This window comes from Tursiops truncatus, chromosome 6 (assembly GCF_011762595.2).
Source record: "Tursiops truncatus isolate mTurTru1 chromosome 6, mTurTru1.mat.Y, whole genome shotgun sequence".
In the NCBI taxonomy this organism is placed as follows: domain Eukaryota; kingdom Metazoa; phylum Chordata; class Mammalia; order Artiodactyla; family Delphinidae; genus Tursiops; species Tursiops truncatus.
The window spans coordinates 115,165,027-115,192,112 of record NC_047039.1 but is presented as its reverse complement, the minus strand read 5'-3'; the positions used below and the strand labels follow the sequence as shown (position 1 = coordinate 115,192,112).

Sequence of the window (27,086 nt, the reverse complement as noted above, 5' to 3'; positions counted from 1 at the left end):
GGGGGCGTGTTTAGGCGGTAATGCGAGCGATAGGGAGCGGCAGATGAAGCTTCGCTCTCTCGCCCACTGCTCACCTCCTGCTGTGCACCCAGGCCGCGGACTGGTACCGGTCCACAGACTGGGGTTTGGGGACCCCTGGGCTACAGGGTCCTGATCCGGGCCCCTGTGTGGAGGCGGCCAGGGAGGAGGAGGGCGGGCCTGTCGGCACTGGACCCAGCCCCTACGCCACGGTGGCCCCTGGGCTCCGGGTCCCTGTCCCCACTCCGGCCTCCTGCCCGCTGTCCGAGGACGGGGGACGGTTTACCGGCAGCCGCAGCCAGTCCCGCAGGGACCCCGACCTGCAGAGCCCGGAAGGCCCGGGGCGCGGAGCCAGGCCGCCCTCCTCGAGGGGCGGGGGCCGGGTCGGGGTCGCGGGGGCGAGGGCGGAGGCCGGGTCGGTGTCGGGGTAGAGGGTCGGGGCCGCGAGCCTGTAGGTTGGCCTCCCGCACAAAGCTTCCCGCGAAACTGACGTCGCGCCCGGCGGCCGCGCAGGCACCGCCCCCGACCGCGCCCCTCCCCCGCGCTGGCCCAGCTCCTCAGCGCGCCGGCGCACTCGCCCTCCTGCCATTGGCTGCGTCGTGGCGGCGCGCGCCGGCCGGCGCACTGCGCGCCCCACCATTGGCCGGGCGGCGGCGCGCGGGGGTGTGTCCGCGTCGAACTCCGCCCCTGGCCCCGCTCGCTGAGGAGCGCGCGGCGGCGGCGGCGGCGGCGGCGCGTGGCAGGTCCGGCGGGCGCCAGGAGGCGGCGGCCCGACCCCGGCCCAGCCTCGTCCCGCCCGCCCGCCCGGCCCCGATCCTGACCCCGACTCATCCGACTGGCCCGCCCGGCTCGCCGTGGCCCCGCCCCGGCCCCGGCACCTCCTGAGGGAGAGGCGCCGCCGGCCGAGCGCAGGCCCGGCCATGACCGACTTCAAATTGGGCATCGTGCGGCTCGGCCGGGTGGCCGGGAAGGTGAGCGGCGCGGGGCTGGGGCAAAGGTCGTGCCGGGGGACTGGGGCGCTGGGCCGGGGGCCGGGCCGGCTCTGGGAGTAGGGGGCCGGGGTGCGAGGCAGGGGGCCGGACCGGAGCTGGGGGTGGCGGGCGGGGTCTGGGAGTCGGAGTCGGGGGTGCGAGGCTGGGGGACGGGGGCTGGATCGGGGGCCCGACCCGGGCCGGGGCACGGGTAAAGGCCGGGCGGTTTGCGGGCGGCGGGCCGACGGCGTGGTTCCCGGGGCAGCCCTCCTCCGGTTGCGGCCCGGGGCTCCGGCCGTGCGCCGTGGCCGGGGGAGCAGGGGGCTGTGGCTGCGCCTGCGGCCGCGGGGAGCGCAGGCCCTTCCGAGGCGGCGCGCTCGCTCCTCGCCGAGACCTGTGTGTGCGCGCCGCCTGTGCCTGCCGGTCTGTAGTGAGCTTCGGGCAGGGTTCGTGCTGCCAGCGGCGGCCCCGTCTGGCTGAGCCTCAGTGGGCCTCGCCAGAGCAGGGCCTCCCTCTGCTTCTCTCCCTTACCTGGCCCCGCCCTCCGCGTGTTCGAGGCTGGGGCTTCCTGGCACCTGTGGGCATTGAGGCTTGGCTGTTTCCAGGAGCCGGCCGGCCGTGCAGCTGCACCAGCCACGGACCTTACCCTGGATGGGAACCCTGTTCCCATCACCAGCGGCGGAAGCTTCTGGTGGGAGAGAGGAGCAGAGGCAGTCAGATGAAGGTAAAACCGATTCAGATGCTAGAAAAAAGCTTTCCAAGCGAGAATGACACTGGTCCGTTTTGGGGACCGTTTCCTGCCCTTCCTGCAAGGGGATGTGACTTTCTAACTAGGGAAGGGTGGGCTCCCCATCAGCTCTGAGGTCCCTTCTAACTCAGTGACTGATTGCACTAATGTCATCCCTTAAAACTTTTATTTGGAACATTTTAGACAGACAAAGAGGTAGGAAGGACGATTCAGTGAGCACCTGTGTGAGGACCACCTGGCTTAATAAATAAATGTTAACTGAAACCTTCTGCATATTCTGCCTCAATCCCGGCCCCCTCCCTCTACTCCAGTGACGTCATACTCTTGGACTAGGTTTATCAGCACATTAAAATGCACAGCTTAGTACCTGTCCAGTCCTGTGGCACTTCTTTTGGTTCTTCGCGAGCAGATGGGAAGTGAAGCCTGATGCCGCGACTCTGCGCAGTCAGGAGTGGGGAAGGACCAGGCTTTGGCACCTCTACCTGCTTTCAGAGTAGACGGCCGCTTGCCTGCTGAGCTCGCTTAGTCTCAAGGGGCGGCTCCTGCTCATTGTCGGTACCTCGTACTGATTCCAAATGTAATGTCTTGAAACGTTAATTTCCAGACCAAGTACACATTGATAGATGAGCAGGACATCCCGCTGGTGGAGGGCTACTCCTTTGAGGTAAGGACGCCGTTCCTTTGCCAGCATGCCCTTAGTCATGCCCAGGAGGGTCACAAGGGGTGGGTTTTCTTCCCTGTGATGTGAGGGCAAGACCTGGTACGCGAGCATCTCAAGCTGTCTGTCACTGCCCCGTGGAGCCCCCTACCGCCTCTGCGATGCTGGTCTTCCCCCACTTCCGCCTGGTTGCAGGCTCTTCCTGAAAAGGAGACAAATTGTGTCATGTTTGTGATTGAGTTCAGTTGGACAAGCTTCTGTGCCCTGGGAGACTCTCCAGGGCTGCCCCCCCCTTCTCTCGCCCTCTGCTGTTCCTACCTGATGAAGCTGTTCGGCCTCTAGTCCTCACCCGCGCACTCCTCCTTCCACGAGTCTGTGGACCCACTCTTACCTCAGATGTCACCCTTTTACACTTACTTGGTCTAGGGCTTATCTTTTTTTTTACTGGGTGGGGGCTTTTTTTTTTTTTTTAAGGATAGGAAGATTTATTTTTCTGTGTCCACAATGTTTTGCAAAGAGTGGTTCGTGACTGCGTCTTGCCTCCACAAGAGGAGAGTGCTTCTTGGTGCCACGTGTCTGGGAGACTCCGGAGACCCCCAGGGTCCCAGGAATAGGCCTGGGATTGTCCCTCTGGCTTGTTTTTTAATTTGGAATGTTGTTGATAATCAGAGGCTTTTTAACAGAGCTTTTTCTTGTTTTCTCTCAGGCCCGGATGGAAGTAGACGCAGATGGAAATGGTGCTAAGATATTTGCATACGCCTTTGACAAGAACCGAGGAAGGGGGTCGGGAAGGCTCCTTCATGAGCTGCTGTGGTGGGTGTTCCAAGCTGCTTGTTTGCCCTGTCGGGTTTGCGCAAGCCCTGAGGTGCACGGGGCCCGTGGAGCCAGCAGACCCCTTGTTGACACATGGTGCCTTCCCCAGGTCTCCCAGTTAATTCTGTGTCATTGTCACTATCCCGGAGGGGTGGCTGCTTTGCGACCTGTGGCACTGGCAGGGCAGCCAGAGAGTCTGCAGGCTGAGCGCCCTTTCTGCTCGGTGTGTTTGGGACACAGCCTCCTCTGGGGGTTGGTGGGGTCTGGCCCCTCCTCCGGGTTGGGGAAGGGCCTTCCTCTCTTCTGTGTGAACAGCGAGGTTCCGAAGTGCTTGGGACCACGCAAGTGGGGTGTCCTCCAGGCTGTGTGTGAGATGGTTTCGGGTTCCCTCCTTGGCTCCCTGCAGCCTAGCTCTTAAATCCGGGGGCTGGGCTGTCCACGTGGCCTGTCCTGTTTGGGCCACAGACTGACATACTTGGGTTCCTCTCTGTAGCCTTGCTCCTGATAGGTCCCGTCGGTGTGACCAGGGACCAGTTCAGGGCACACCGCTGAGGCGTTCAGGAGGGTTGGGAGCCCATCTGGAGCATTGTCTGTTTCCTAGGGAGCGGCACAGGGGGGGCATCGCCCCTGGGTTTCAGGTGGTGCATCTCAACGCTGTCACTGTGGACAATCGCCTGGACAACCTGCAGCTGGTGCCATGGGGCTGGCGGCCCGGAGCCGAGGAGACCTCCAGCAAGCAGAGGTGGGTCTTCTTGGGGCCTGGTGATGTGGCCGAGATGCCGCTGAGGGCGGCCCCTGCAAGCTCACTGCTAAGAGGGGCCCGCGACTACTCTGTGCTCTGAGGCTTCTGTGGGTTTGGTGACCTTGGCCGTTTTCTCTCAGTGTGCGGGGGTCCCCTTTTTCTTCACAGGGGGAGGAGACCGTTTGGATGCTTATCTTTCTGGGCTGGTCTTCTGAATTGGCTCTTGCGGGGAGAGGGGTTGTATGGGCCGGTCCCCTGTGGGTGGGCAGGACGCCCTTGAGATGTAGGAGCCATCTCCATCTCAGGGATGCCTCTGTGCACACAGATGGGTCTTGCAGTCATGCTCTTTTGTAAGCAGTTTGTCTGGTCAGTGGTTTAAAGGAAGCAGGACAGTGTGGCTCGGGGGTTGGCAACTCGGCCTCCACCTTTCCTTGGTCCTGAGGACTTGGGCGGAGGGGATGCTCCGAGGGCAGTTCCCGTGGCCCCAGAACAAGCCGCTCTGTGACTTCATGGAGCCCTTAGGAAGAGCTGGGGGACCAGCAGGATGGGAGCCAAAATGAGCCAGGGTGTCCCTGGCCACCTGTGCATCATTTAGGGGCTCCCTAGGGCTTCTGTGCATCTCCTCGGGCCCCTGGGCAGCTTCTCTTGACTTTGGCGGTGCTGGTACTGACTTCCCCTACAGGCAGAAGTCGGTGAGGTTGGTGCGGGGGTGTCAGTGTTTCTTAGGATGGAGACTGGGTGGCATCTTTGCAGTGGTCACCACTGGGGTCTTGGTAGAGCCCCATGCACTGGAGGTAGGAAATGGCAGGATTGCCCGGCCAGCTGGGCTTGCTGGTGGGGGATGGTCCCCAGATGTAAGAAGGCCGCATCCAATCTGATGCTGCTATAGCTCTGGAGGGGTATCCATAACTCTGTACGGGGTGGGGGAGTCTCCAGGCGTTGGGGGTCTCTGCTCTGTTGTTAGAGGCTGATCCTAAGACCCCTCCTGAGGGAGGCTGATCCTCTTGTGGTAGCTGGGTCAGGATTTTCATCTTCCTGGAGGTTACGTGAGTCTAGACTTCTGGTTGCAAGTGACAGAAACTAAGCCCAATTTCGCTGAAGCAAAGATAGGACCCTTAATGGCTCCCCTGCTGAGATGTGGAAAGCCACAGAGCCACCTCCAGGTCTCAGGAGCGGCTGCCAGGGCTGCACACCCGCTTTCCTCAGCAGTGTCTGGTGGCGTGGGGAAGTCAGCTTGTTTTGAGTCACTTCTGTCTCCGTGCTGGGGGCAGGAGGGTTCTTTCATCAACAGAAGGAAGCTTGTGTCATCAGGACAAGTGTAAGGGCGGCTGAGCGGAACACCAGCCTCTGTGGATTTCCCCCAAGTTGTCCAGCACTCACATGGGTTCAGGGTAGGCCTGGGGCTCACCCTCCCTGGCTCCATGCAGGTCTGCTGCTGCCCATTGCAGACACTGGAGGGACACTGCCCACCGTGTCACCCAGCGATGGGTCTGTCTTTCTGGGATCTCAGCATTTGTCCATCTGAGCACCACGTATTGTTGTGAGATGAGGTGGCCACGGTTAAGAAGACCTGTTTGGAAAAGGGTCTGTGACACCCAGGGCTGCCCCACCGGTGGTCTCCCCCAGGCCATGGCCCAGCTGCCCCATTCTCCTTCAGACCACTCCCAGGAGGCCCAGGACCACCCCAGGGGCCTCTCCCTGCTGGTCGGCCCAGGGGCAGAGGGGTTGGGGTTGGCCTTAGTTTGCCGGCCTGGGGTCGGCCCGTCAGCAGTCCTCCACCTGTCGGGGCAGAGCCAGCCCAAGGGTGGCCTGAACTCCCCGCTGGCCCGGCGTCACGTATCCTTCCATCTCACTCAGTGGCCTCCGCATGGCGGCTCTTTGTAGGAATCACCCCATATGTGAGGCGGGCGGTTTGGCAGCACAGCTCCTGCCAGGCACCTACCTTCTGCTCTGCTTTCCTGGCGTCACTTCAGTGGGGCCACGAGGGCGGCCCAGCCGGGTGGAAGGTGCTCTTTGCAAAGGTGCATTTCCCTCCCTTTCTGCCCTCGAAAGCCGGCTGGGACTGAAACTCACCTCTGTCTTCCAGGACTTCATTGAAGGGCTCAGAAAGTAGCCAGTTTTCTCCCACATCCTGACTTTCACCCTTTCCTTCTTTAAAAAAAAATCTTTTTATTGTGGCAAAATACAGATAACATTTACTGTCTTAACCACTTTTAAGTGCATGGTTCCGTAGCATTAAGCAAATTCAAATTGTCGTGTGTCATCACTACCATTGTCTCTAGAACTGTCTCATCTTCCCAAACCGAAGCTGTGTCCCCATTAAACACTAATTCCCCACCCATCTCCTCTGCCAGCCCCTGGTACCTACTGTTCTGTGAATTGCCAAGTCCTTGGACCTTATCTGAGTGGATTGATAAGGCATTTGTCTTTCTGTGTCTGCCTTATTTCACTTCGCCTCAGTTATGTCTTTGAGGCTCATCCATGTCATAGCATGTGTCAGAATTTCCTTCATTTTTAAGGTTCAGTAATACTCCATTGAGAGTGTGTGTGTGTGGGGGGGGGGGCACATTTGGTTTATCCATCATCCATCAGTGGGCACTTGGGTTGCCTCCACCCCTTGTCTGTCGTGAACGATGCTGCTGTGAACACAGTTGTACAAAGAGCTCTTCGAGTCCCTGCTTTTGATTCTTCAGAGTGTGCACCCAGAAGTGGAATTGCAGGATCATAGGATAATTCCATCTACTTCTTGAGGAAGCCCCACGCTGTTGTCCACAGCATCTGCGCCATTTTACCTTCCCCCCAGCAGCGCACCGAGGCCCCAGTGTCTCCGTACCTTCACCAACACTTGTTTTCTGTTTGTTTGATAGTAGCCATCCCAGGAAGGTGAGGTGGTCTCATTGCGGTTTTGAGTTGCATTTTCCTGATGATCAGTGATGTTAAATTAAGCATCTTTTCATGTGCTTTTTGGCCATTTGTATGTCTTCTTTGGAGGAATATCTATTCAGATGCTTTACCCTTTTTTAAATTGGGTCGTTTGTTTTTTTGGTTGACTTGTAGAGTTCTTTATATATTCTGGGTACAAATCCCTTATCAGATATATGGTTTGCAAATATTTTCTCCCATTCTATAGGTTGCCTTTTCATTCTATTGATTGTCTATTGATTGTCTCTCTTTTTTTAAGTTTTTATTTATTTATTTAGGCTGCATTGGGTCTTCATTGCTGTGCGCAGGCTTTCTCTAGTTGCGGTGAGCAGGGGCTACTGTTTATTGCTGTGTGCGGGCTTCTCACTGGGGTGGCTTCTCTTGTTGCAGAGCATGGGCTCTAGGTGTGTGAGCTTCAGTAGTTGCAGCATGTGGGCTCCGTAGTTGTGGCTCTCGGGCTCTAGAGCGCAGGCTCAGTAGTTGTGGTGCACAGGGTTAGTTGCTCCGTGGCACGTGGGATCTTCCCGGACCAGGGCTCGAACCTGTGTCCCCTGCACTGGCAGGCGGATTCTTAACCACTGCACCATCAGGAAAGTCCCTGATTGTCTCTTTTGATGCACAAAATAATTGACTTTTCATGGAGTCCAATTTGCCTATTTTTTCTCTTGTTACTGTGCCTTTGGTGTCATATCCAGGATTATTGTCAACTCCGATGTTGTGAAGCTTTTGTCCTGTTTTCTCTGAGAGTTTTATTGTTTGGGCTCTTACATTTAGGTCCTTGATCCATTTTGAATTAATTTTTGTCTGTCACATTAGAAGAGGGTGACCCTTCCTTTTTTCTTTTTTTTTTTGGAAGTATAGTTGATTTACAGTGCTGTGCCAGACCCTTCCCTTTTTTATCCAAGTCCCTCCCGGCCCGGTCTCCAGAGAGGGCGGGTGGGTTGAAGGGGATGGTCCACCCATCCGTTTGCTCTCGAAGTGCGGGAGGTGCCTCCTTCGGAGGCCAGCCCCAGGGCGGGCCGCTCACTGCCTTGTGCTCACCCCACCGCCCGTGCCTCTTGTGGGGCAGTTGCGGGCACTCACAAGCTTCTGGCCCTGTCCAGCCAGAGAAGTGTTCGGGCGGTGTAGAGCAGCTCACAGCAGTCGGGCAGGCAGGCCAGCCAGGGGCAGATGTGGGCGCCCCCGGGGCCGCGAGCACGTGCTCTCCGTGCCTGTCTTGTGTGCAGCCGTCCCAGGCGTTGGGGAGATTGACGAGCAAGGCAGACAAAGCCCTGCCCTGTGCCTTTTAGTGGGAAGATGAAACAGGCTACATACTGGATGTTCCAGAGAGGTGAGCCCAGGCAGTGGGGTGGGCCAAAGGAGAGTCAAGCTGCAAAGCTGGGGGCGGGGCAGCCTGAGAAGAGGAAGCAGCTGGTCCACCCTGGGGTCACTCATTGTCACCTCCATACCTTGACCCTTCCTGGCCAAGGCATCCTGAAGCGCCTGCTTCTCTCTTTAAGGGAGCAAAGCTTATACTGGCTGGCGATTCAGCAGCTGCCCACGGACCCCATAGAGGAGCAGTTCCCTGTCCTGAACGTGACCCGGTACTACAACGCCAATGGGGACGTGGTGGAGGAGGAGGAGACGTCCTGCACCTACTACGAGTGCCATTACCCGCCCTGCACCATGATGGAGAAGCAGGTGCGCGGTGGGGGAGCCGGGCCTCCCCTAGGACTGCCCTCTCGCGGCTTCTCCCCTGCGGTGGCCGTTCCTTTGTCACTGCCTGACCGGGGCCCAGACCCTCCGGCCTCGGCGCACGGACGGCCAGGTCCTCGCAGGTCTGCCGTGTGACCGGAGCGCTGCTCTTCTGTGTCCTTTCAGCTCCGGGAGTTCAACATCTGCGGGCGCTGCCAGGTGGCGCGCTACTGCGGCTCCCAGTGCCAGCAGAAGGACTGGCCGGCCCACAAGAAGCACTGTCGGGAGAAGAGGCGCCCCTTCCAGCACGAGCTTGAGCCGGAGCGATGACCGGGCAGTCAAGTGGCTTCTGATCTCCCCAGGCTGCGGGCTCTGCGGGCAGCTGGACCGGGGCCACCAGAGGGGCTGTTCCTGCACTGGCTCCACCACCGGAGGCCCCCGCACCCCGCACCCCGCGGAGCAGAGACAGCTGGGAGGCCCCCCGGGACGCTTCTCATTATTTATATGTTAATATGTTTGTAAACTCATGTACAGTTTTTTTGGGGGGGAGGCAGCGGGAGGGTTAGAAAGTACAAATAGGGTCATTTGCTGTAACACTCACTTTCCGGGCGGCTGAGCCGAGGAGGGCGGCCCGCCCGGGTTGGGGCAAAGTAAAGGGTGGGACCGCCCTGAGTCCTGGCTGCTGTCTGCGCTCCGCCTCGGCCGGCATCCGTGGTGTGGGTGCGGGTGCAAGGGCTGCCGTCCCCACCCCCAGGCTGCCGTCCCCACCCCCAGGCTGCCTGGGAGCGTGAGGGAGACCCAGACGTGTCCCTGTCCTGCGGCAGGAGCTGCTGAGGGTGGTTAGTTGCTTGGCCCTTGTTCTCAGCCCCTTTGAACTCATACAGTGGGCGCCTGGAAGCGCGGGGCAGGGCGGGGCGGGGCGGGGCGGGGTGGGGGGGGCTTCTCCCAGCAGGACTGCTGAGGTCCGCCTGCCACTTGGAGCAGCCCGAGGGGTGAGAACTGCTTTCCTGTGCTCCTTCTGGGAGCCGCAGATCTCAGGGCTGGGCAGCGTCTGGTACACCTGGCCAAGCCGCCTGGGGGCCATAAGCTGGGTGGTGTGGCTGGGAACTTGCTGGTCTCCAGGGAGAGTGAAGGCTGACACCCGTCTTGGGTCATCCCTGGCCCCACGTTGGTCCTGCAGGCTCCTGCCACGCCCTCCTTTCTGCAACGTTTCTGCAATCTCCCAGGACGCCCTGTGTGTGCTCTGCTTCCCTGGCTGGGGCTAGCCCCTTTGTGGCCTTTGGTCTGTGAACTGAGCTGAGCTTTCCGTAGCTTCTTTTGCAGAACTTGGAGGCCTCCTGGGCAGTGCGTCCTGGAGAACAGGACTGGGGAAATGGGTGATAGCAATATGCGGGGAGCAGGAGGGAAGGCTCAGTTCCAACCCCGAGGGAGGGGTTTTCTGCAGGTGAAGGGACTCCACGTGCCCACACGGGTTTTTGCTGAGAAGACCTTGCTACCGTGCAGGTCAGCTGTGGTGCCTCTTCCAGGTTGGGGTTTTTTGTTCCGGGTTCCCCCAGACCCCAGGTTGAGCACCAGTGGGGGCTCAGAAAGCTGTCAGAGGAGAGGCTATGTGATCCTGAGAGACTGTCCTACTGACCACAGCTGGCCCGAGCCCTCGGGACGTTCCCAGGGACAGGACGACTCCCAATTCAGAGGCCAGCTCTGGCCAGGCCCATGGGGGTGGGGAATCCGGTGTAGACCAGCGTGTTGAGGTTTGGGTAGTCTTCCAGGCATGGGGCCCTGAGTGTGCTCAGTCTGCTTTTAAAAACAGGCTCCTGGGATGAGGAGGCCCTGGGCTACAGGCTGTGTGTCTTGCCTGTGTCCTTTGGGGAGCGGCCAGGTCGGCCCTCCGGGCTTTTTACGTTTCCTGACCAGGACTGTCTTGTGATCAGCTATTCCTTGGAAAATTACATTGAAAGGGAAGTGCCAGAGTGTCGGCCGACCCATAGGATGCCACGCTGGGTCCTGATCCCGGGTGCTTGTCGCCGTGGCTCATGGCTCATCTGGAATAGCCTTGACCTGGGGATCGCTGTTCAACGTGGCTGCAGGAGCTGGTGCTGTAGTTTAGTTGGCTGTCCCCTCCTGATGGTGCTGTGTCTTGTCCTACTTGTTAGAGACTCTTTGAGTCTGGGCTGGAGCTAAGAGGGTGGTGGCCATGGGGGCCTAGGGTTTGCTCATATCAAGTCTCCTGGAGTGGATGCCCTCGTGAAGCTGCCCCAGGGTCCACACAGTGTTTTTATTCCCCTTTGCTTCCCTTGTTCTTTATTTGATACCCAGCCCCTGGTTTCTTTTCTCTTCTAAAGGCCCCGAACCTCTTAATTTTTGTAGGCACACATCGGAGAGCGTCTGAAAGTTCAGCATTCATTCATGGTTAAAACGTGGGCCATGTTTCTTACCTGTTTGGAGCGAGGTGTAGGGGGCTGCTTGGCCTGACTGCCTTTTGTACCAGATCAAATCAAGATGTGTGGCTCAGCCATTTCAGGCTGTCCTGTGGCTTCCTGACCAACTTTTCTGCTTCTCTGCTTCAGCTGCCATCTGAGCTGCTGACTGGTATCTGTATTTCTAGTGATAGAATCCACTTTAAAAACCACAGGCTAACTACCCAGGTAGCCATGTGGATTTGTCTTGTCCCATTTGCTGGAGCTGCCATAACAAATTATCTCAAGCTGGTGGCTGAAAACAATGTATGGTCTAGGTCCTAGAAGCCAGAATTCTCAAATCAAGGTGTGGGCAGGGCCATGCTCCCTCTGAAGGCTCTAGGGAAGGTTTGTTCCAGGCTCTCCCAGCTTCCGGCAGCCTCAGGCGGTCCTTGCCTCATAGAGACCTACCAGTCTTTACATTGTCTCGTCTTCCGTTGGTGTCTAACAGACCACACCTCCCCTTCCTAAGGATGCCAGTCATAGTGGATTAGGGCCATCCTAATGACCTCATTTTAACTGGATTACTTCTGTTACTAAAGACCCTGTTTCCAAAGGTCACATTCTGTGGTACCGGAGATAAGACTTCAACCTATCTTTTTTGCGGACACAATTCAATCCATAACAATATCAGACACTTGCCTTCCCCAAACGTGTTCTGTAGAGTTCACTGACTTTATTGAATGCTGTCGGCACATACCTGGTTTACCAAATCAGATCGTGGCTGTGCTGGGTGTCCTCCCCTTCATCTAAATCGAACTGGCGCACAGACCCCTGCCGCTGGGGCTTAGACGCTGGCTCTTCTCCATGCCTTCTGTCCACCTTCCTGTCCACCACCCGTGCTCGGGGCCCTGTGGTCGACCCTGTCTCCTTTCTCTGCTGTCCAGTCAGGCACATGTGCGCCCACCGGTGCGCCGCACTTACTGCCCTATGGGCAGCTCCTTGGGGGTGGACATGACCAGGGAGAGGGAGGGCAGCCCAGGCCCAGCCCTTTTGGGTCAGACCCTGGACTCTGCTCCCTGGACGCCCAAGCCCTTTGCACACCCCACCTCCATGCCGCGCTCTCCTCTGCTCCCCCTTCAGAGCTCAGCTCGCCCGTGACTCTGTGCTGGACGCTCGGCTGTCCCCTCCCAGGCCCGCGTCTCGCCGCCACGGCAGGCGAGCTGGGCTCTGTCGAGGCCCGCCGGCCGGCAGGGGGCGTGAGATCTCTGCCTCACGCTGGCGTCCACGGGGGCCGGAAGTCCCTCCCCGGAAGGAGTCATAGGGACGACGGCGGAAGTGGGAGAAGTACCGCCCCTTGGGCTGTGCACCTTCTTGGCGACGCGGGCTAGGGGACCCTGCTGTCAGCCTGGCTTCCTCACTTCTCCGCCGCCCGCTGTCCGCCACCCCGGTCGCCGCCGCGTCCTTATCCGAATGCTGGGCGGCCGGCAGTCGCGTCCGGCTGTTGCAGGCGGTGGACACGGAGCACACCGTGGACTCGGTGGAGTGGTGCCCGCTGGAGGGCTGCAGGCACTTGCTGGCGTGCGGCACCTACCAGCTGCGGAAGCCGGAGGACCAGCCCGCCGACCCGGAGAGCAAGGTGCGCGGGGCCATCGTGGCCTAGGGAGGTCTTCACCGTGGGTTTGCAGGTCTGCGATCTCAGGTGGCATTTCCCGAGCACCTAAAGCCCCAGACTCGAACTCCTCTCTCAAGAAGGGCGAGAAAAGTGTCTTGAGAGGCAGAGCCGACCACAGGCTTTGAGATCTCTGTGATCTGCTGCAGGGGAGGCTGAAAGGGAAAAGTCTTGTGTGGAGTCGTTCAGGAGGTGTGGATGCGACCTTGGCCTTGTGGCCAGAATGTAGGTTATAGACAGGGCATCCTGAAAGCGGGATGTCGTCTCTCTGCAGGCGTCGTCAAGGTTATGGATGAAGTCTAGAGCAAAGAGAAAATGGGATTTCATAGGAGCTGTACGTAATCTATTGAAGGCATCTAGCTATGCAGATCCAAACCAGGATAGTTTTAAGCGTGAACAGTGGCACTGGAGCAACAGGCCTAAGCCAGGACTCTCCCAGGCAAACTGTGTCCTGTGGGGACCCTAACTGTAGCTCCTGCCTATTGGCCCATTTAGAAGGAGCATCCCATCCTGGGTCCAGCAGGGTTTATCCACCTACTCACTAATCATGTACAAGAGAAGAGACGTTTCTCCAGCTCAGAAAATCATCGGTGCTGCTTCCAGGCAGAGGTCCGGAGTCTTGGCAAACCTCTTCTTTCCCTCAGTCCCTTTTCCCTCCCTTGGGTTCCTCAGTATTTATTAAGGTAATCAGAGAACACATTTGCATTTTTTGTAGAGTGGACTGGATGTTGATGAGCCTCAAATTCGTTTGGGTCGTCTCTACCTGTATAGTTTCAATGAGGACAGCTCTCCTTGCCCCCTGGTTGAGGTGCAAAGAAGAGATACTTCGGCGATCCTGGACATGAAATGGTACAACTTTGATAACCGTTCCCCTTGCTTGGAATTTGTCATGAGTACCTAATTGTTTGGTCAGAGGAGCCTGATGCCTGACAGCATGCAACAGGACGGGGAAGTGTCTGAAGTTTGGGTTCATTTCTTTACTGTGCTGCCTGCCTGCCTGTTGGCACTTGGAGGATGCTGTAGACTTGGGGCTCGTTTCCTTTTTCAGTTTCCAAGCCCTACAGGTACTGTCAGTCTGGGAAGTGAGGCTAGTTTTCTGCTTCCTAAGCTGAGTGATCTTGTTGGAACAGAACTGTAGGCTCCAACCTGGTTTTGGAGCTGAAATAAGTACACTTATTTATTTATGGCCGTGCTGCGCGGCTTGTGGGATCTTAGTTCCCCGAACAGGGATCGAACCTGGGCCCTCGGCAGTGAAAGCGCAGAGTTCTAACCACTGGACCGCCAGGGAATTCCCTGGAGCTGCAATGTAAACAGTGAGTTACTGGGGCGCATAGTGTTCCCCTGTACTCCAGCACATCCTGTGTTGTGACCCGCACGTGCGTTATCTCCTCAGGTGCCACATCGCGGTGGCCGGCCATGCGCTCTTGGGAGTGGCAGACGCTTCTGGGTCCATAGAGCTACTCCGCCTGGTGCGATCCGAGGTCAGTGACTGGGGCCAGGCTTAGTGGAGGGTGGAAGGAACCTGGATGGAGGGAGTTTGGGAGGGAGGCTGTGCTGATGCAAACATTTTTCTAGGGTAGTTTCTGTTCAACGGTGAACTTTACCATAAAACATTCCAAGGTAGCACACGGTCTATTTTGAGTTACTGGGTTCTGTATCTAACTCCAAGGGGAGGACACCTTGTGTGTCATCAGCAGAGGGGCTGTCAGTGGACCTGAAAGTCCTGTAAGGAAAGCCTGGGCCAGCATCCTGGGTTGATGATGCTGGGGCTAAGAAGAGCAGCGCGTTTACTGGGTAAAAGTGGTGTTTCTCATTGATAATTAGGGGAGCACGTGATTCCTACACGTATTTTCCCAGGCATCTGACAGTGATCCTGTACCGTGCATTTGTAAAATGACCACGTGTTGGGGGAGGGAGGGGACAGGGAAGGCATATAGTGGGTTGAAGGAAACAGCCCACAGACCGTGCCCTGTCTGTGGGGGGACCCACTCTAATGTAGGTGCTGCAAGTGGGACTGGAGCAGAGGTCCAGCTGGCCTTGGATTCACAGCACCTGAGGGCTTGTACAGCAAGGTCCTTGCTTCAGGCCAGCTGAGAGCAGCAGCCCTGTCTTAGGAGAGAGGGAAGAAATATCTGAGGAGGATATCTAGAACCAGAGCTGGAGGCAGGAACAGGTAAACCCAAGAGAGGATACAGCTGCTGGAACCCTGTTGATGGAGTTGAGCGCTGTCTAGGTTGCTTAGATAGTAAAACTTAGACCTCAGAAAAGAGAAACAGCATTTTAATGGCAAGCTGTGGCTTCTGAAAGAGAATCAGAGGGAAGTTCTCCTTAGCTCTGTCCCTGGAGGCCTGGGCAGTGGGGAACCCGCACCAGCAGTGCTCCCTGGAGCCTGCAGTAGTCTCCAGGAGGGCTTGGACAGCGACGGGTCTGAGAAGCAGAGACCTGCTTCCCCTGGGGTCACATGTGTGGGAAAGTCCTCCTTCAGGTGTGAGCGCTTCTGGAGGGCCTGGGCCGTCTGCAGTGTCCTCAGGTTCTTTTTTTTTTTTTTTGATTTATTTTTTGGCTGCGTTGGGTCTTCGTTGCTGCGAGCACGCTTCTCGTTGTGGTGGCTTGTCTTTATTGCAGAGCGAGGGCTTTAGGTGCGCAGGCTCAGTAGTTGTGGCGCACGGGCTTAGTTGCTCCACGGCATGTGGGATCTTCCCGGACCAGGGCTCGAACCTGTGTCCCTTGCATTGGCAGGTGGATTCTTAACCACTGTGCCACCAGGGAAGTCCCTGTCCTCAGGTTCTGCTGTGAGTGACTGACACACGTTGTTCACCGAGTAGATGAGGGAAGCATGGCATACCCAAGCCAGGAGAATAGTCTCCTCAGGGTTCCGGGGCTGTTCCTCTCTGATGGCGTTCTTTTCTCTCCAGCAGAACTCTCACACACTACAGCCGTTCTCCCACTTTGCCCTGGAAAAGCAGTGTCTGGCCTTGTCCTTGGACTGGTCCACTGGGAAAGCCGGAAGGTGAGGGCCAGCGGTGACGGGCCTGAGTCTTTCCTCTGAGGGTCCCTTCGTATTTTCACGCAAGAGAGAAGGAAAGCCGCCTTGTGCTAGCCTTGACTGCGGCTCCCCAAGCCTGGGAGAATCACTGCCAGTCCTCACCTAAAAAGAGTGTTTTCATCAGGGGAAGCTGACCCTGGTTTCTTTTGACAGGCTACTGGCAGCTTCGGTCTCTGCCCAGGCAAGCCTCTTAAGAAGTGTGTCCCCGTACCAGGTCCTGGAGAGCCTCTCTGTGACAGGTCTTGGGGCCATAAAGCGTCACTGGTTGGGAGCCAGAAGAGGCGATGAGTTTGGGTCAGTGGATGTATTTCAGCCAGATTTCCCCACTGCTTCCCTGTGTCCAGGGCCAGTGACCAGCCCTTGAAGATCGTTGGCAGCGACTCCAGTGGGCAGCTCCATCTCCTGCAGGCGCACCAGGCAGGGCCGGGAATGCAGGCTGTGGGCACGTGGCAGGCCCATCACTTGGAGGCCTGGGTTGCTGCTTTCGATTACTGGCAGACGGAAGTCGTGTATTCAGGTCGGTACTCCTCCGCTGGGCGCCCCTCTCTGGAGATTTGCTGAGGAGGCACGGGCCAAGGGCGTGATTCTGGCCACGTTGGGATCTCAAGGACCTTTTTGGAGAGTCTGTTTTCTGGGGCAAAAGCTGTAGTTGGTGCTCACTTAGCTGCTCCTCGGAGAGTGACGTGCAGTTTGCTGCAGGCACTGCAGGGTCTTGGTGGCCCCCGTGTTGGAGCCGCCCCCTGGGAGCCGCCGCCCCCGCCCTCGCTCTGAGTGTTGGATGCTTCTTCTCACACTCGGAAATCCAGTCGGAACTCCTTGCTCTCCACCTGGTACTTTGGGTCCGGTAGTGACTCGTCATGCATTTCAGGCTTGTCTGTTCCCTTTTGGAGTAGTTTATCTTCCTAGGGAAAGGGAAGCGTGAGAGAGAGAGGGTTGACTTCCTGGTACTGAGAGTGGTGTGTATGCAGCGGGATGCTGACGTGGGAACGAGGTCGTTCAGGTCAGCTCCTTTCACGCTCACGGCAGGGGAGGGCATGGGTCTCTGAGAGAAGACAGAAGAGGAGCTGCTGAATTTGCAGAGGCAAGAAACCATCTGCACCCGTATCCCTTTCTGCGTCCAGTTGCTGGTAGTGTTCTGAGCTCCAGGGCGAGACGGGGAGGCCAGGGCTGCAGGGCTGTTCTGCTGGCCTGTCAGGATGCTGCACAATCTCACTGGGCCCCCAGAAGCTCCTGCTGAGGCCCTGAGGGACAGCTGTGGTGCCCAGTCCAGGGAGCACGTCAGCCTCGTCTTGGCCTCTCAGCGGTGTTCACGTGCCCGACCCCTCGCTCCCCGCACATTCTTTTCCCTGGGTCATCAACGCCATGCCATCTGGACTCTCCCCTTCTTTCTCTGGCTTCTCTTCCTTCTGCTTTGTGGGCTCCTTTCCCTCCGCACAAAGGGTTCACGTCCTCTGACCTCTGTGTGGGTCTCCCTCTCGCTCCGCACTGCTGCTCTCCTGACTTCAGTTACTGTGTCTCTTCCACAAACCCTGTGTTTAACCAGACCTTGTTTCCTGAGCTTTTCTGCATTGTCTTGCCAGCACTGCAGCGCCTGTGCAGGGATGCTCCCAGCGCCTACTCCGCGGGTCTCCAGCTGAGCCCCATACTCCCTGTGTTGCCCTGTCACATACCTGTGCCTGCCTAATGTCCCGGCCCAGGACAAGGTCTGCTCACCCAAATCACACATCTCTGTCCGCTCACTGCTCCTCTGAGTCTGTGTCTTGTTGGTTTTCTCTTCTTCTTTTCAAAAATTAATCAATCAATTGATTAATTTTTTAGGCCACGCTGTGCAGCCTACGGGATCTTAATTCCCTGACCGGGGATCGAACCTGAGCCCGCTGCATTGGAAGCGTAGATTCTTAACCACTGGGCTGCCAGGGAAGTCCCGCTCATCCTGATTATGATTTTGTGTTTAATGCTTCTTTTCGCCTGAGAGAGGATCCTTTCTGGGGTTTTTGTTGTCACATCCTTGAACAGACTCAGGGAGAACGATAAAGATTTAATTTTTTGAGCTCTCATTTGTAGATTAGTTCTTCTATCTTGAGGCTTAGCTAATTCAGAGCAAGGGTGTAGTAGGACAGTGATTCAATAATTCAACACCAATTCATTCATCCAACAAGCATCTACTGAGCACCTACTACGTGCCAAGCACTGTCCTAGGGGTTCAGGAGGCATCCGTGAGCAAGGGACAACAGTCCCTGCTTTCATCGCACTTCCGTCGCTTGTGGGGAGATGGACAGTGAATGCTAGGCGTACTATGCACTGCAGGTGACAAGGGCTTTGGGAAGAAGAAAGCTAGGACAGGCTGAGGGCATCAGGTGCTGCAAGCAGGTGCAGATTGTCGCATTATAGAGACTGGTGTGTTCAGAGTAGCGAGTGGCCAGTATGGCCAGAATGACATGAGTGAGCAGTAGGTTAGAGAAGGCAAGGTCAGGAGTCACAGAGACAGGGCACGGGGCCTTGCAGGCCGCAGGGGGGCCTTGGGCTTTTGCTCGGAGTAGAATGAAGCCATTGTAGGATATTGAACAGAGGAATGACATTTTCCGACTTACATTTTAAAATTTAAGAGGATCTGGGACTTCCCTGGTTAAGAATCTGCCTGCCGATGCAGGGGACATGGGTTCGAGCCCTGGTCCGGGAAGATTCCACATGCCGCGGAACAGCTAAGCCCGTGAGCCATAACTACTGAGCCCGTGCACCTAGAGCCCCTGCTCCGCAACAAGAGAGGCCACCACAATGAGAAGCCCGCGCACCGCAATGAAGAGTAGCCCCTGCTCGCCGCAACTAGAGAAAGCCTGCACACAGCAACGAAGACCCAACGCAGCCAAAAAATAATAATAATGATAAATAAATTTTAAAAATAAATTAAAAAAAAATTTAAGAGGACCCCTTCAGCTAATATGTTGAGTATAGATTGCAAGGGGGTGAGGTTCTAGGCTGGAGACCTGCCATGCAGGTGAGGTATGAGAATGACTCAGGCTAAGGTGGGAGCAGTGGAGAGGAGGAGAAGTGGGAAGACTGCTTGGTGTGAAGGTCGATCAATAGGATTTCCTGGTGGAGCAAATGTGGAGTGTGAGAGAAAGAGGAGAGGCCGCTGTGTAAAGAAGCCACACAGGTTCTCCTCACAGGTTTGCCACACAATGGTAGCTTGTATCTGAGGCTCACACACAGGCTCAGTGCCTGGATGGACTGACTCTGCTGACCCACCTTGTCATAGATCATGTTCATCCCACATCCGTTTTGTCTGATACAGGGATTTGTAGTGTGCTCAGTAAGTACCTGTGGGTGGGTAGATGGGTGGTGGATGAATGGGTGGATGGATGGGTGGTGGATGGTGGATGGGTGGTGGGTGGATGGTGGATGGGTGGTGGATGGGTGGGTGGGTGTGTGGTAGATGGATGGCTGGATGGATGGATGGTGGATGGGTGGTGGATGGATAGGTGAATGGATGGTGGATGGGTGGGTGGATGGAGGATGGGTGGGTGGATGGAGGATGGGTGGTGGATGGGTGGGTGGGTGGTGGATAGGTGGGTGGGTGGGTGGTGGATGGATGGTGGATGGGTGGGTGGTGGATAGGTGGGTGGGTGGGTGGTGGGTGGGTGGTGGATGGGTGGGTGGGTGGTGGATGGATGGTGGATGGGTGGGTGGGTGGTGGATGGATGGTGGATGGATGGGTGGATGGGTGGGTGGGTGGGTGGGTGGTAGATGATGGACGGATGGAGTTTCAGGCAGACGTGGTTGTTCTTTTGCTCCTTTTTGTCCTCTCTGTAGGTCTTCCTCTTCAGTGTTTCTCCCCTTTTCCCTCGAGATACCATGACATTCTATTGTTGATGCAGGGCACCAGCTCCCTCCTTTCAGTTTCCCCCAAACAAGCACAGGGCTCTTTTACTGTAAGGTTACAAAGGGCATTTCTCTTTAAAACACATGGCGGTGTGTCAAAGGTTCCAGAACCTTACAGAGCCTCCCTGTCTGATGCCTCCTGCACACAGGTCTGTTCGGAGCACTTCGACGGGGCCACTCTGGTTCCTGGCATCAGGAGCCCGAAGGGTTGAGTCTTGTGTGACCTGGTCATTCTGCCCCCATAGGTCTGCCTTTTCCTACGGGTGTAGCCTCTGTCTTTCCCTGCAGGTGTCTGAAGACACGGTTACAGCACAGGGGTGACTGTTTCTGGGGCTCCCCTGCCTGTGGCAGCCTGAAACCCGAGAAAAGCCACCCGTGGGAATTTCCTCACAGACATAAACCCAGTCCCTGAGAAATGGCCATCAGTGCCCGTCCTCATCAGTGGCTCTTTCTGTTTCCATGCAGGTGGGGACGATGGCCTTCTGAAAGGCTGGGACACCAGGACCCCTGGCACATCCGTGTTCACAAGCAGGAGGTACGTCACCGGGGGGCCGGTGCTCGGTGTGGGGGGCAGCCCTCCCTGCCCGCGGGCGGAGCAGCGCTGCCGGGCTTCTGCTCAGGCTCACCCTTCGCTCTCAGACACTCCACGGGCGTGTGCAGCATCCAGAGCAGCCCCCATCGCGAGAACATCTTGGCCACGGGAAGGTGAGCCCCCTAGGGTCCGTGCGCATGGGTTCCTCCTGCACCGTCGCTTCCTTCCCTGCTGTTGGCCACTGTGATGCTCGACTGGGCCAACTCTCCACCCAGAGCGCGGGCGTCGGGGTTTGGGAAGGGAACCGAGTCCTGGAGGGGAAGTGGGCCGGGTCTTCCGGGAGGTGACCCCTGCTGCCCCGGGGCCTTGCTCTCCTGCACGCTCTCTGCGGTCGATGGGTTTCAGCTACGACGAGCACGTTCTTCTCTGGGACACTCGGAGCATGAAGGAGCCGTTGGCGGACATGCCCGTGCAGGGCGGGGTGTGGAGGCTCAAGTGGCACCCTTTCCACTCGCACCTGCTCCTGGCAGCGTGTATGCACGGTGGCTTCACGATCTTCAGCTGCCAAAAGGCCATAGGTGAGTGGGGGCCTGGGGCGGGGCTCCCAGTTTCCTGCCTGCTTTTGCTGCACCAAGCTCTTCTGCAGCCTCCACGCGTTCCCAGGGTCTCCCCGTAGGCCTTGCCATGATTTGTAAGTCTGCCGACTTCAGAATCTCGGTTTCAAGCGTGCTGCTCTCTAACCGTGGTTCTTCCCTGACCATCTCAATTGTTTTGGTACCTTCTGCATTCAGCAGTCTGCTGGCCCTATTGGGACCTCTCCACCAGAGGTGTTAACCACTGGTCGCTTTCCTAACCATCCTTGTCCCACGTTCTGCCAAGTCTTCCTGCTTGCGGACAGCGTAGGCTCCACGGCCTTGTGTTCCAAACATCGTTAAACTCTTCCCCTTGCTGCTTCCTCGTACCCTCTGGGCAGCATCTAGCACTGGTAACCCCAGTCTGCTTATGCCTGAGCCACAGAACGTGGCTGAGGGAAACAGCCATGCAGCGTGATCTCACCGCAAGTTTATGCTACCGTGGGTCCCTTGTCAGGCAAACCTTGACCTTTCTGTAGCCAGTGATTCTTCACTGTCAGGGCTGTTCCACGTTTTCTTTTCTTAAACCCCCACCCCCTGCGCTCCCCGCCTCACGCATCCCTCGTGATCTCCCGTCCCCCTCCTCTGTACAAACAAGGGATTATAGGCGCCTCCCATCATGGTTCCAAGGTCAGTGTCCCCTGTACTGGCTGTTCTCAAGGGCTTCGTCTTCTGAATCTTCAGTCCTCCGTCTACTGCGTCATTTCTGTTTATCACATGAATGTGCTCTGACAGTTCTCGCTGTAAAACAAGTTGCAAACTTGCTTCTTTCTAAGCATAGGATTTACAGTGATCAGTTGCCCTCTAGGCTCTGCTTTCACTGCATCCCATCAGTTGCTTTTTTTGCTTGCTTGTTTTTGTTTTTTTTCAATTTTTTTTTTTTGGCTGCATTTGTTGCTGCGTGCGGCCTTTCTCTAGTTGCGGCGAGCGGGGGCTACCCTTCGTTGCAGTGCGCGGGCTTCTCATTGCAGTGGCTTCTCTTGTTGCGGAGCACAGGCTCTAGGCATGCAGGCTTCAGTAGTTGCAGCACGCGGGCTCAGTATTTGTGGCACATGGGCCCTAGGGTGCATGGGCTCAGTAGTTGTGGTGCATGGGCTCAAGAGCGCAGGCTCAGTAGTTGTGGCGCATGGGCTTAGCTGCTCCGCGGCATGTGGGATCTTCCCGGACCAGGGCTCGAAGCCGGGTCCCCTGCACTGGCAGACGGATTCCCAACCACTGCGCCACCAGGGAAGCCCTATTCCTGACCTTGGTAGGGTCCCTGCTGGTTGCCATTTGGTTTGATGATATATAAGGGCTAATGTGTGTGCTTAGTATTCATCAGTCCTGTTTTCGTGAGTGTTTTTTTAAATCAGGAATTGTTGACTTTTTTGTTAAATGCTTTTATAACATCTATTGAACTGTATTATTTTTCTCCTTAGATATATTAATATGGTAAATTTTGTTTATGGATTTCCTAATATGGAATATATTCCTGGAGCAAATCCCACTTGCTTATGGTTTTGTTTTATTTTAGTTGTCAGAAACTTTTTCTGAGGTATAGTTGATTTACAGTATTTTGTTTTATGTATACAATATACTGGTTAACAGTTTTTAAAGGTTATATTCTGTTTATAGTTATTATAAAATATTGATTATATTCCCTGTGCTGTACAATATATCCTTTTCTTGTTTTTGTTTTGTTTTTTTGGCCACAGCATGTGGGATCTTAGTTCCTCAACCAGGGATCGAACCCATGCCCCCTGCAGTGGAAGCACAGAGTCCTTACCCACTGGACTGCCAGGGAAGTCCCTGTACAATATATCCTTGTAGTGTATTTATTTTATACATAATAGTTTGTACCTTTAAATCCCCTACCTCTATCTTGCCCCTCCCCCCTCCCTCCCCTTACTGGTAACCACTAGTTTGTTCTCTACATCTGTTTCTTTTTTGTTATATTCACTAGTTGTTTTATAGTTTAGATTCTACATATAAGTGATATCATATAGTATTTGTCTTTCTTTGACCTATTTCACTAAGCATAATACCCTTCAGGTCCATCCATGTTGCAGATGGCAAAATTTCATTCTTTTTTATGGCTGAGTAATATTCAGCTGTATATATACATCACATCTTCTTTATCCATTCATTTGTTGATGGACTCTTAGGTTGCTTCCATATCTTGGCAGTTGTAAATAATGCTGCTGTGAGCATTGGGGTGCATGTATCTTTGCGAATTTTTTCATTTTCTTCAGATGGGTACCCAGCAGTGGCATTGCCAGGTCATACAGTAGTTAGTTTTATTTTATTTCCTGAGGGACCTCCATACCGTTTTCCACAGTGGCTGCACCAGTTCACACTCCCACCGACAGTGTAGGAGGGTTCCCTTTTCTCCACATCCTCACTGACATTTGTTATTTGTGGTCTTTTGATGATGGCCATTCCGACAGGTGTGAGGTTATATCTCATTGGGGTTTTTATTGGCATTTCTCTGATGATTGGTTATGTTGAGCGTCCTTCCACGTGCCTTTCGGCCATCTGTGTGTCTTTGGAAGGTGTGTTGTTTTTCCAGCGCGGTACTGGGCTCTGGCGGCACCTTACTGGGGACTTGCATTAACGTTCAAAGGAGACACAGACTTTCTTCTGTGCTATTTAGCAGCATTATGTTTGGTTCATGTGAGAATCAAAACCAAAAGTGTGAAAATTTTTCTTCATTTTCTCTTGAACAATTTATATGCCATTTGGATTATCTTTTCATTCAAGATTTGGTAAAAAAAAAAATCTCCTGTGAGACTGTCTGGGCCTGATATATTTTTGAATGATGGTTCTGTGTTAACTTTCTCTATATTTTTCTATGGAAGTTGGTTGTTTATGCTATATGTCTCTACTGGGGTCAATTTTGTTTTCTTTTTTCTTTCTTCTTTTTTTTTGGGCCATGCCAGGCGGCATGCGGGATCTTCCCCGCCCCCTGCAGTGGAAGTGTGAAGTCTTAAGCACTGGCCCACCAGGGAAGGCCTGGGGTCAGTTTTCAACTGTATTTTCCCAGGCAGCTATTCATTTCATCTACATTTTGAAATTTATTTGCCCAAAGATGTGTAAAGTTACTTGGATTTAAAAAAAAAAAATTTCTTCTCTAATAGTTATTTCCCCTTTGCCATGTTTTACTTTGTATACTTATGCAAGTATACAATATTTTTTATGTCTTTTTCCTTAATTAGGTTAGTTACTAGCATGTATATTTTACTTCTTTTAAAGAAGCAGGGTTTTACTTTTTTATTATAGTCCGGTGGTTTCTGTTCTCCACCTCATCAACCCCTCCTTTTATCTTTGTTGTTTCTCTCCTTGTGCCTCCTGTATTCTTTTTCTAGCATTTTGAGTTGGGAATACAATTCACTTATCTTTATTGCTTTGTATTGAGTGTTTTTGTGTCTGAACTTTTCTCTGATTTAAGCACATTGTTAGGTTCTGATATGTAGTAATTTCACTTTCATTTTTATGAAGAAATTCTATGACTTGAGTTTGTATTTCCCCTTTTACCCAAGTGCGGTTTAGTAGAAGTTTCTCAAATTTGTAGGTGGAAGCAATTTTTCGTATTTTGACCACATTATTAAGTTTGTTTTATTGCGCTGCGATCAGAGTGTTGCTTGTACTGTTTCTACTTTATAGTACTTTTCGACTTCTTGTTGCCCAGCATGGTTGTTCAGTTCATGCTACACATGCACCTGAGTAGTGGATGTGCTGTTGCTGTGTGGTATTACTGTGTGGTAGGAAGGCTGCTGTGTCCACCTGGGCCACGAGCGGGTGCTGCCACTGGTTGGATGTACGGCTACAGTGCGCCTTAATTGTCCCAGTGACCCTCGCCTCCCGGTACCCCAGCGTGCACACCATGGAGCGGGAGGTCTCCTGGGAGCTTCCTTCGGTGCTGGTGCCAGGGCGCCTCTCTGCTCTCAGGGTAAGCTTGGTGTCCAGCTCCTCCGCTCTAGGGTAAGCTTGGTGTCCAGCTCCTCTCTGGAGCCGCCTCTGCTCAGGCAAAGCCCTGGGTTACGGAGGAGGATCTCCAGGGCCCTGGTTGTATCATTGGTGTGTTTCTTGATGCCAGCTGCAGGCTTTCCGCATCACTGCTTATTCTAGTCGTGATTCAGATTCCGATCACAATTCAGAGTGCAGTGGCACTGATCCCTGCACTTGGGAGGTGGCAGTGGCATCCAGGCTAAGTGAAGACTGAATGGCCGGCCACTGGGCCTTCCGGCTGGTGACAGTTTTCTAAGCCCGCATCCCCAGCTCACTGGCCACTAGTTTTCTGAGGCTGCTCTTGCCAGCCTCGGCCTTGCCCTGGACCCTTGACCATCTCAGGTTTGGTGACACCTCATCATTTCTTTTTCTGGTCGCATATTACTTTCACACTTTCTCAGCCATGTTCTGTCCAGAATAAGGCCGGGCCTTTGCCCGTCCTGCCCTCTGTCTTCAGAGTTGCCATAGCAACTCACCATAAGGAAAGCTGCTCACGCTTCAGCTCTTCAGTGAGTTACTCCCTTTCCAAGCTCAAGTCCAAACTCTCTAATGCAGCACGCTGAGCTCTGCATCACGGGACCCTTCTGACGTGTCGCCAGTTCCTGATGACACCTCAGCCACGTCCACTCATGTGTGGTTCCTCACACACGCCAGGGTCTTTCCACCTCTGTGCTTCACACTTACGGTTCCCTTTATTTCTTCTCATACACCCCTTTCCCTCCGTTTGGCTCACTCGCTTGTCCTTTGCTTTTAAGTCTTAACGAGAAGCTTCTGCCGAGTCCTAAGGGTTCAGGTTCGGGTTCGGGTTAGCTCTGTAGGGTTAGGGTTAGGGTTAGGGTATGGGTTAGGGTTAGGGTACACGTTAGGGTTAGCTCTGTAGGGTTAGGGTACGGGTTAGCTCTGTAGGGTTAGGGTTAGGGTTAGGGTACAGGATAGGTTATGGGTTAGGGTTAGGGCATGAGTTAGGGTTAGGGTATGGGTTAGGGTTAGGGTACACGTTAGGGTTAGCTCTGTAGTGCAGGCTGACTCCTCTCTCAGGAACACAGAGTGCATTCCCTGCAGGATGATGGTCTGTGCTTCTCTGCTTGTCTGTCCACGTCTTGATAGTCCTCTGCGTGACACACAGTGGTTGCTCTTGGCACAGCGTCTCGCTTCGAGGGTGGGTAGGGCCATCGGGTGGGGATGATGAGATCAACCCCGGGTAAGTTCCCCATGTCCTCCTGTCTCCCTCCAGAGGAGAATCAGGAAGTGTGCCCAGTCACTCTGTCCTACACCTTGCCCAGCTCGCTGGTGTATGGAGTCGACTGGTCCTGGCTCTACTTCCGCCGCTTGCCGCAGACCCATCCGTCATTCTGCTTGGGGTCCTCTCCTGGCAGCGACCCAGGAGCCAAAACAGCAGACCCCGTCTCTACCCTCAAAGTTGCGGCCCAGTCGCCAGCACCCTGTTTTGAGCGTCTAGCTGATGCTGATGGAGAGGGTGGTACCAAACACCAGAGTGGAGGCAAGCTGCAGAGTCCTCTCCAGCCCTTTGCAGAGGAGAAGAGCGGCGGCCGGCTGCATGCCTCGGGGGTCGAGATCTGTGACTGTGACCAGTACCTGGAGGCAGCCACCTCTGACGCCAGCCTTCTAGCTACTTGCTCCTTTTATGATCATGTTCTTCACCTCTGGAAGTGGGAGAACAGCTGAGCTAGGGAAGTTACTTGGTTTGACATCGTAAAGACCATTTCCACCAATAAAACCAAGAGTATGTCTACCTTTTCTGAGAATGAAGTATCCTCAGACCATCTCACTGACATTCTGGCTGCATGCAGGTTTTCTGTATAGGGCTCAGTGCATCTCATGGAATCTCCAGGTAGGCAGTCAGAAAAGCTGTTGGCCTCTTAAATAAGCCTTATCTGCTGGGGCCCTTCAAAATGGTGATTCTGTGGCAGCAGGGGGCAGGGTGTGGGTGGGGCATGGTTCCCAGCTCTGTCTTGTCAGTTTCCTGTGTTTCTGACTTTCAGTTCTTCATACTTATTTAAGCAACTGTTTGTATTAACTAAAAGGAGTGGCTTTGTTTTCTTAAGCTACTTGAAAACACCAGAAGTAGTTTTATATGAACATTAAAAAAGCTCATGTCATGGCACCACAAGTGCTTGTATAGCCTCCACTTGCTCATTCGGTCGGCGCCCCGCACCAGGGCGCGAGCCGCCCCGCTCAGGAGGCCCATGCTGGGGCCCGAACGACGCGAGCGCCCTCCGACCCCCGCACCAGGGCGCGAGCCGCCCCGCTCAGCAGGCCCATGCTGGGGCCCGAACGACGCGAGCGCCCTCCGACTCCCACGCCAGAAGTGCTTGTACAGCCTCCTGTGCAGAGAAGCAAAAGGAAGTGTATACACGTTCTGAGTTGCTTTAGCA

The 27,086-nt window shown here is 55.1% G+C and overlaps 2 protein-coding genes across 11 annotated transcripts; both read left to right on the top strand.

The window, feature by feature from the left end:
• The first annotated feature begins 795 nt into the window (after positions 1-795).
• On the top strand, positions 796-9,069 carry ZMYND19 (zinc finger MYND-type containing 19). 2 transcript variants are annotated; one of them, XM_073806928.1, is made up of 7 exons: positions 835-989; positions 1,595-1,713; positions 2,342-2,401; positions 3,102-3,208; positions 3,810-3,950; positions 8,372-8,552; positions 8,733-9,069. In XM_073806928.1, exons 2-7 carry the CDS (start codon positions 1,708-1,710, stop codon positions 8,874-8,876), a joined length of 639 nt encoding a protein of 212 aa, XP_073663029.1. In that variant the 5' UTR covers positions 835-989; positions 1,595-1,707; the 3' UTR covers positions 8,877-9,069. The 2 variants fall into 2 exon arrangements, with proteins under 2 accessions (XP_033715114.1, XP_073663029.1); XM_033859223.2 differs by lacking the exon at positions 1,595-1,713 and having other exon boundaries at positions 796-989.
• A 3,198-nt stretch (positions 9,070-12,267) lies between these two features.
• Positions 12,268-26,821, top strand: DPH7 (diphthamide biosynthesis 7). Of its 9 annotated transcripts, none has more exons than XM_033859208.2 (9): positions 12,268-12,581; positions 13,330-13,463; positions 14,008-14,095; positions 15,530-15,624; positions 15,978-16,177; positions 20,005-20,074; positions 20,179-20,244; positions 20,477-20,649; positions 25,925-26,821. In XM_033859208.2, the coding sequence occupies exons 2-9, from the start codon at positions 13,456-13,458 to the stop codon at positions 26,374-26,376; spliced, it is 1,152 nt and encodes a 383-aa protein (XP_033715099.1). In that variant the 5' UTR covers positions 12,268-12,581; positions 13,330-13,455; the 3' UTR covers positions 26,377-26,821. The 9 variants fall into 9 exon arrangements, with proteins under 9 accessions (XP_033715099.1, XP_073663026.1, XP_033715097.1 ...); XM_073806925.1 differs by having other exon boundaries at positions 12,573-12,581; positions 15,533-15,624; positions 16,005-16,177; XM_033859206.2 differs by having other exon boundaries at positions 12,573-12,581; positions 15,533-15,624.
• Positions 26,822-27,086: the final 265 nt, after the last annotated feature.

Bases quoted from the DNA above. Each gene is read 5' to 3' on its own strand.
- ZMYND19 (XM_033859223.2), top strand. From the start codon at position 939: ATGACCGACTTCAAATTGGGCATCGTGCGGCTCGGCCGGGTGGCCGGG. The intron at 3,951-8,371 runs GTGGGTCTTCTT...TCTCTCTTTAAG, and splicing joins GAGACCTCCAGCAAGCAGAG to GGAGCAAAGCTTATACTGGC. The intron at 8,553-8,732 runs GTGCGCGGTGGG...GTGTCCTTTCAG, and splicing joins GCACCATGATGGAGAAGCAG to CTCCGGGAGTTCAACATCTG.
- DPH7 (XM_033859204.2), top strand. The intron at 20,075-20,178 runs GTACGTCACCGG...CTTCGCTCTCAG, and splicing joins TCCGTGTTCACAAGCAGGAG to ACACTCCACGGGCGTGTGCA. The intron at 20,245-20,476 runs GTGAGCCCCCTA...GATGGGTTTCAG, and splicing joins AACATCTTGGCCACGGGAAG to CTACGACGAGCACGTTCTTC.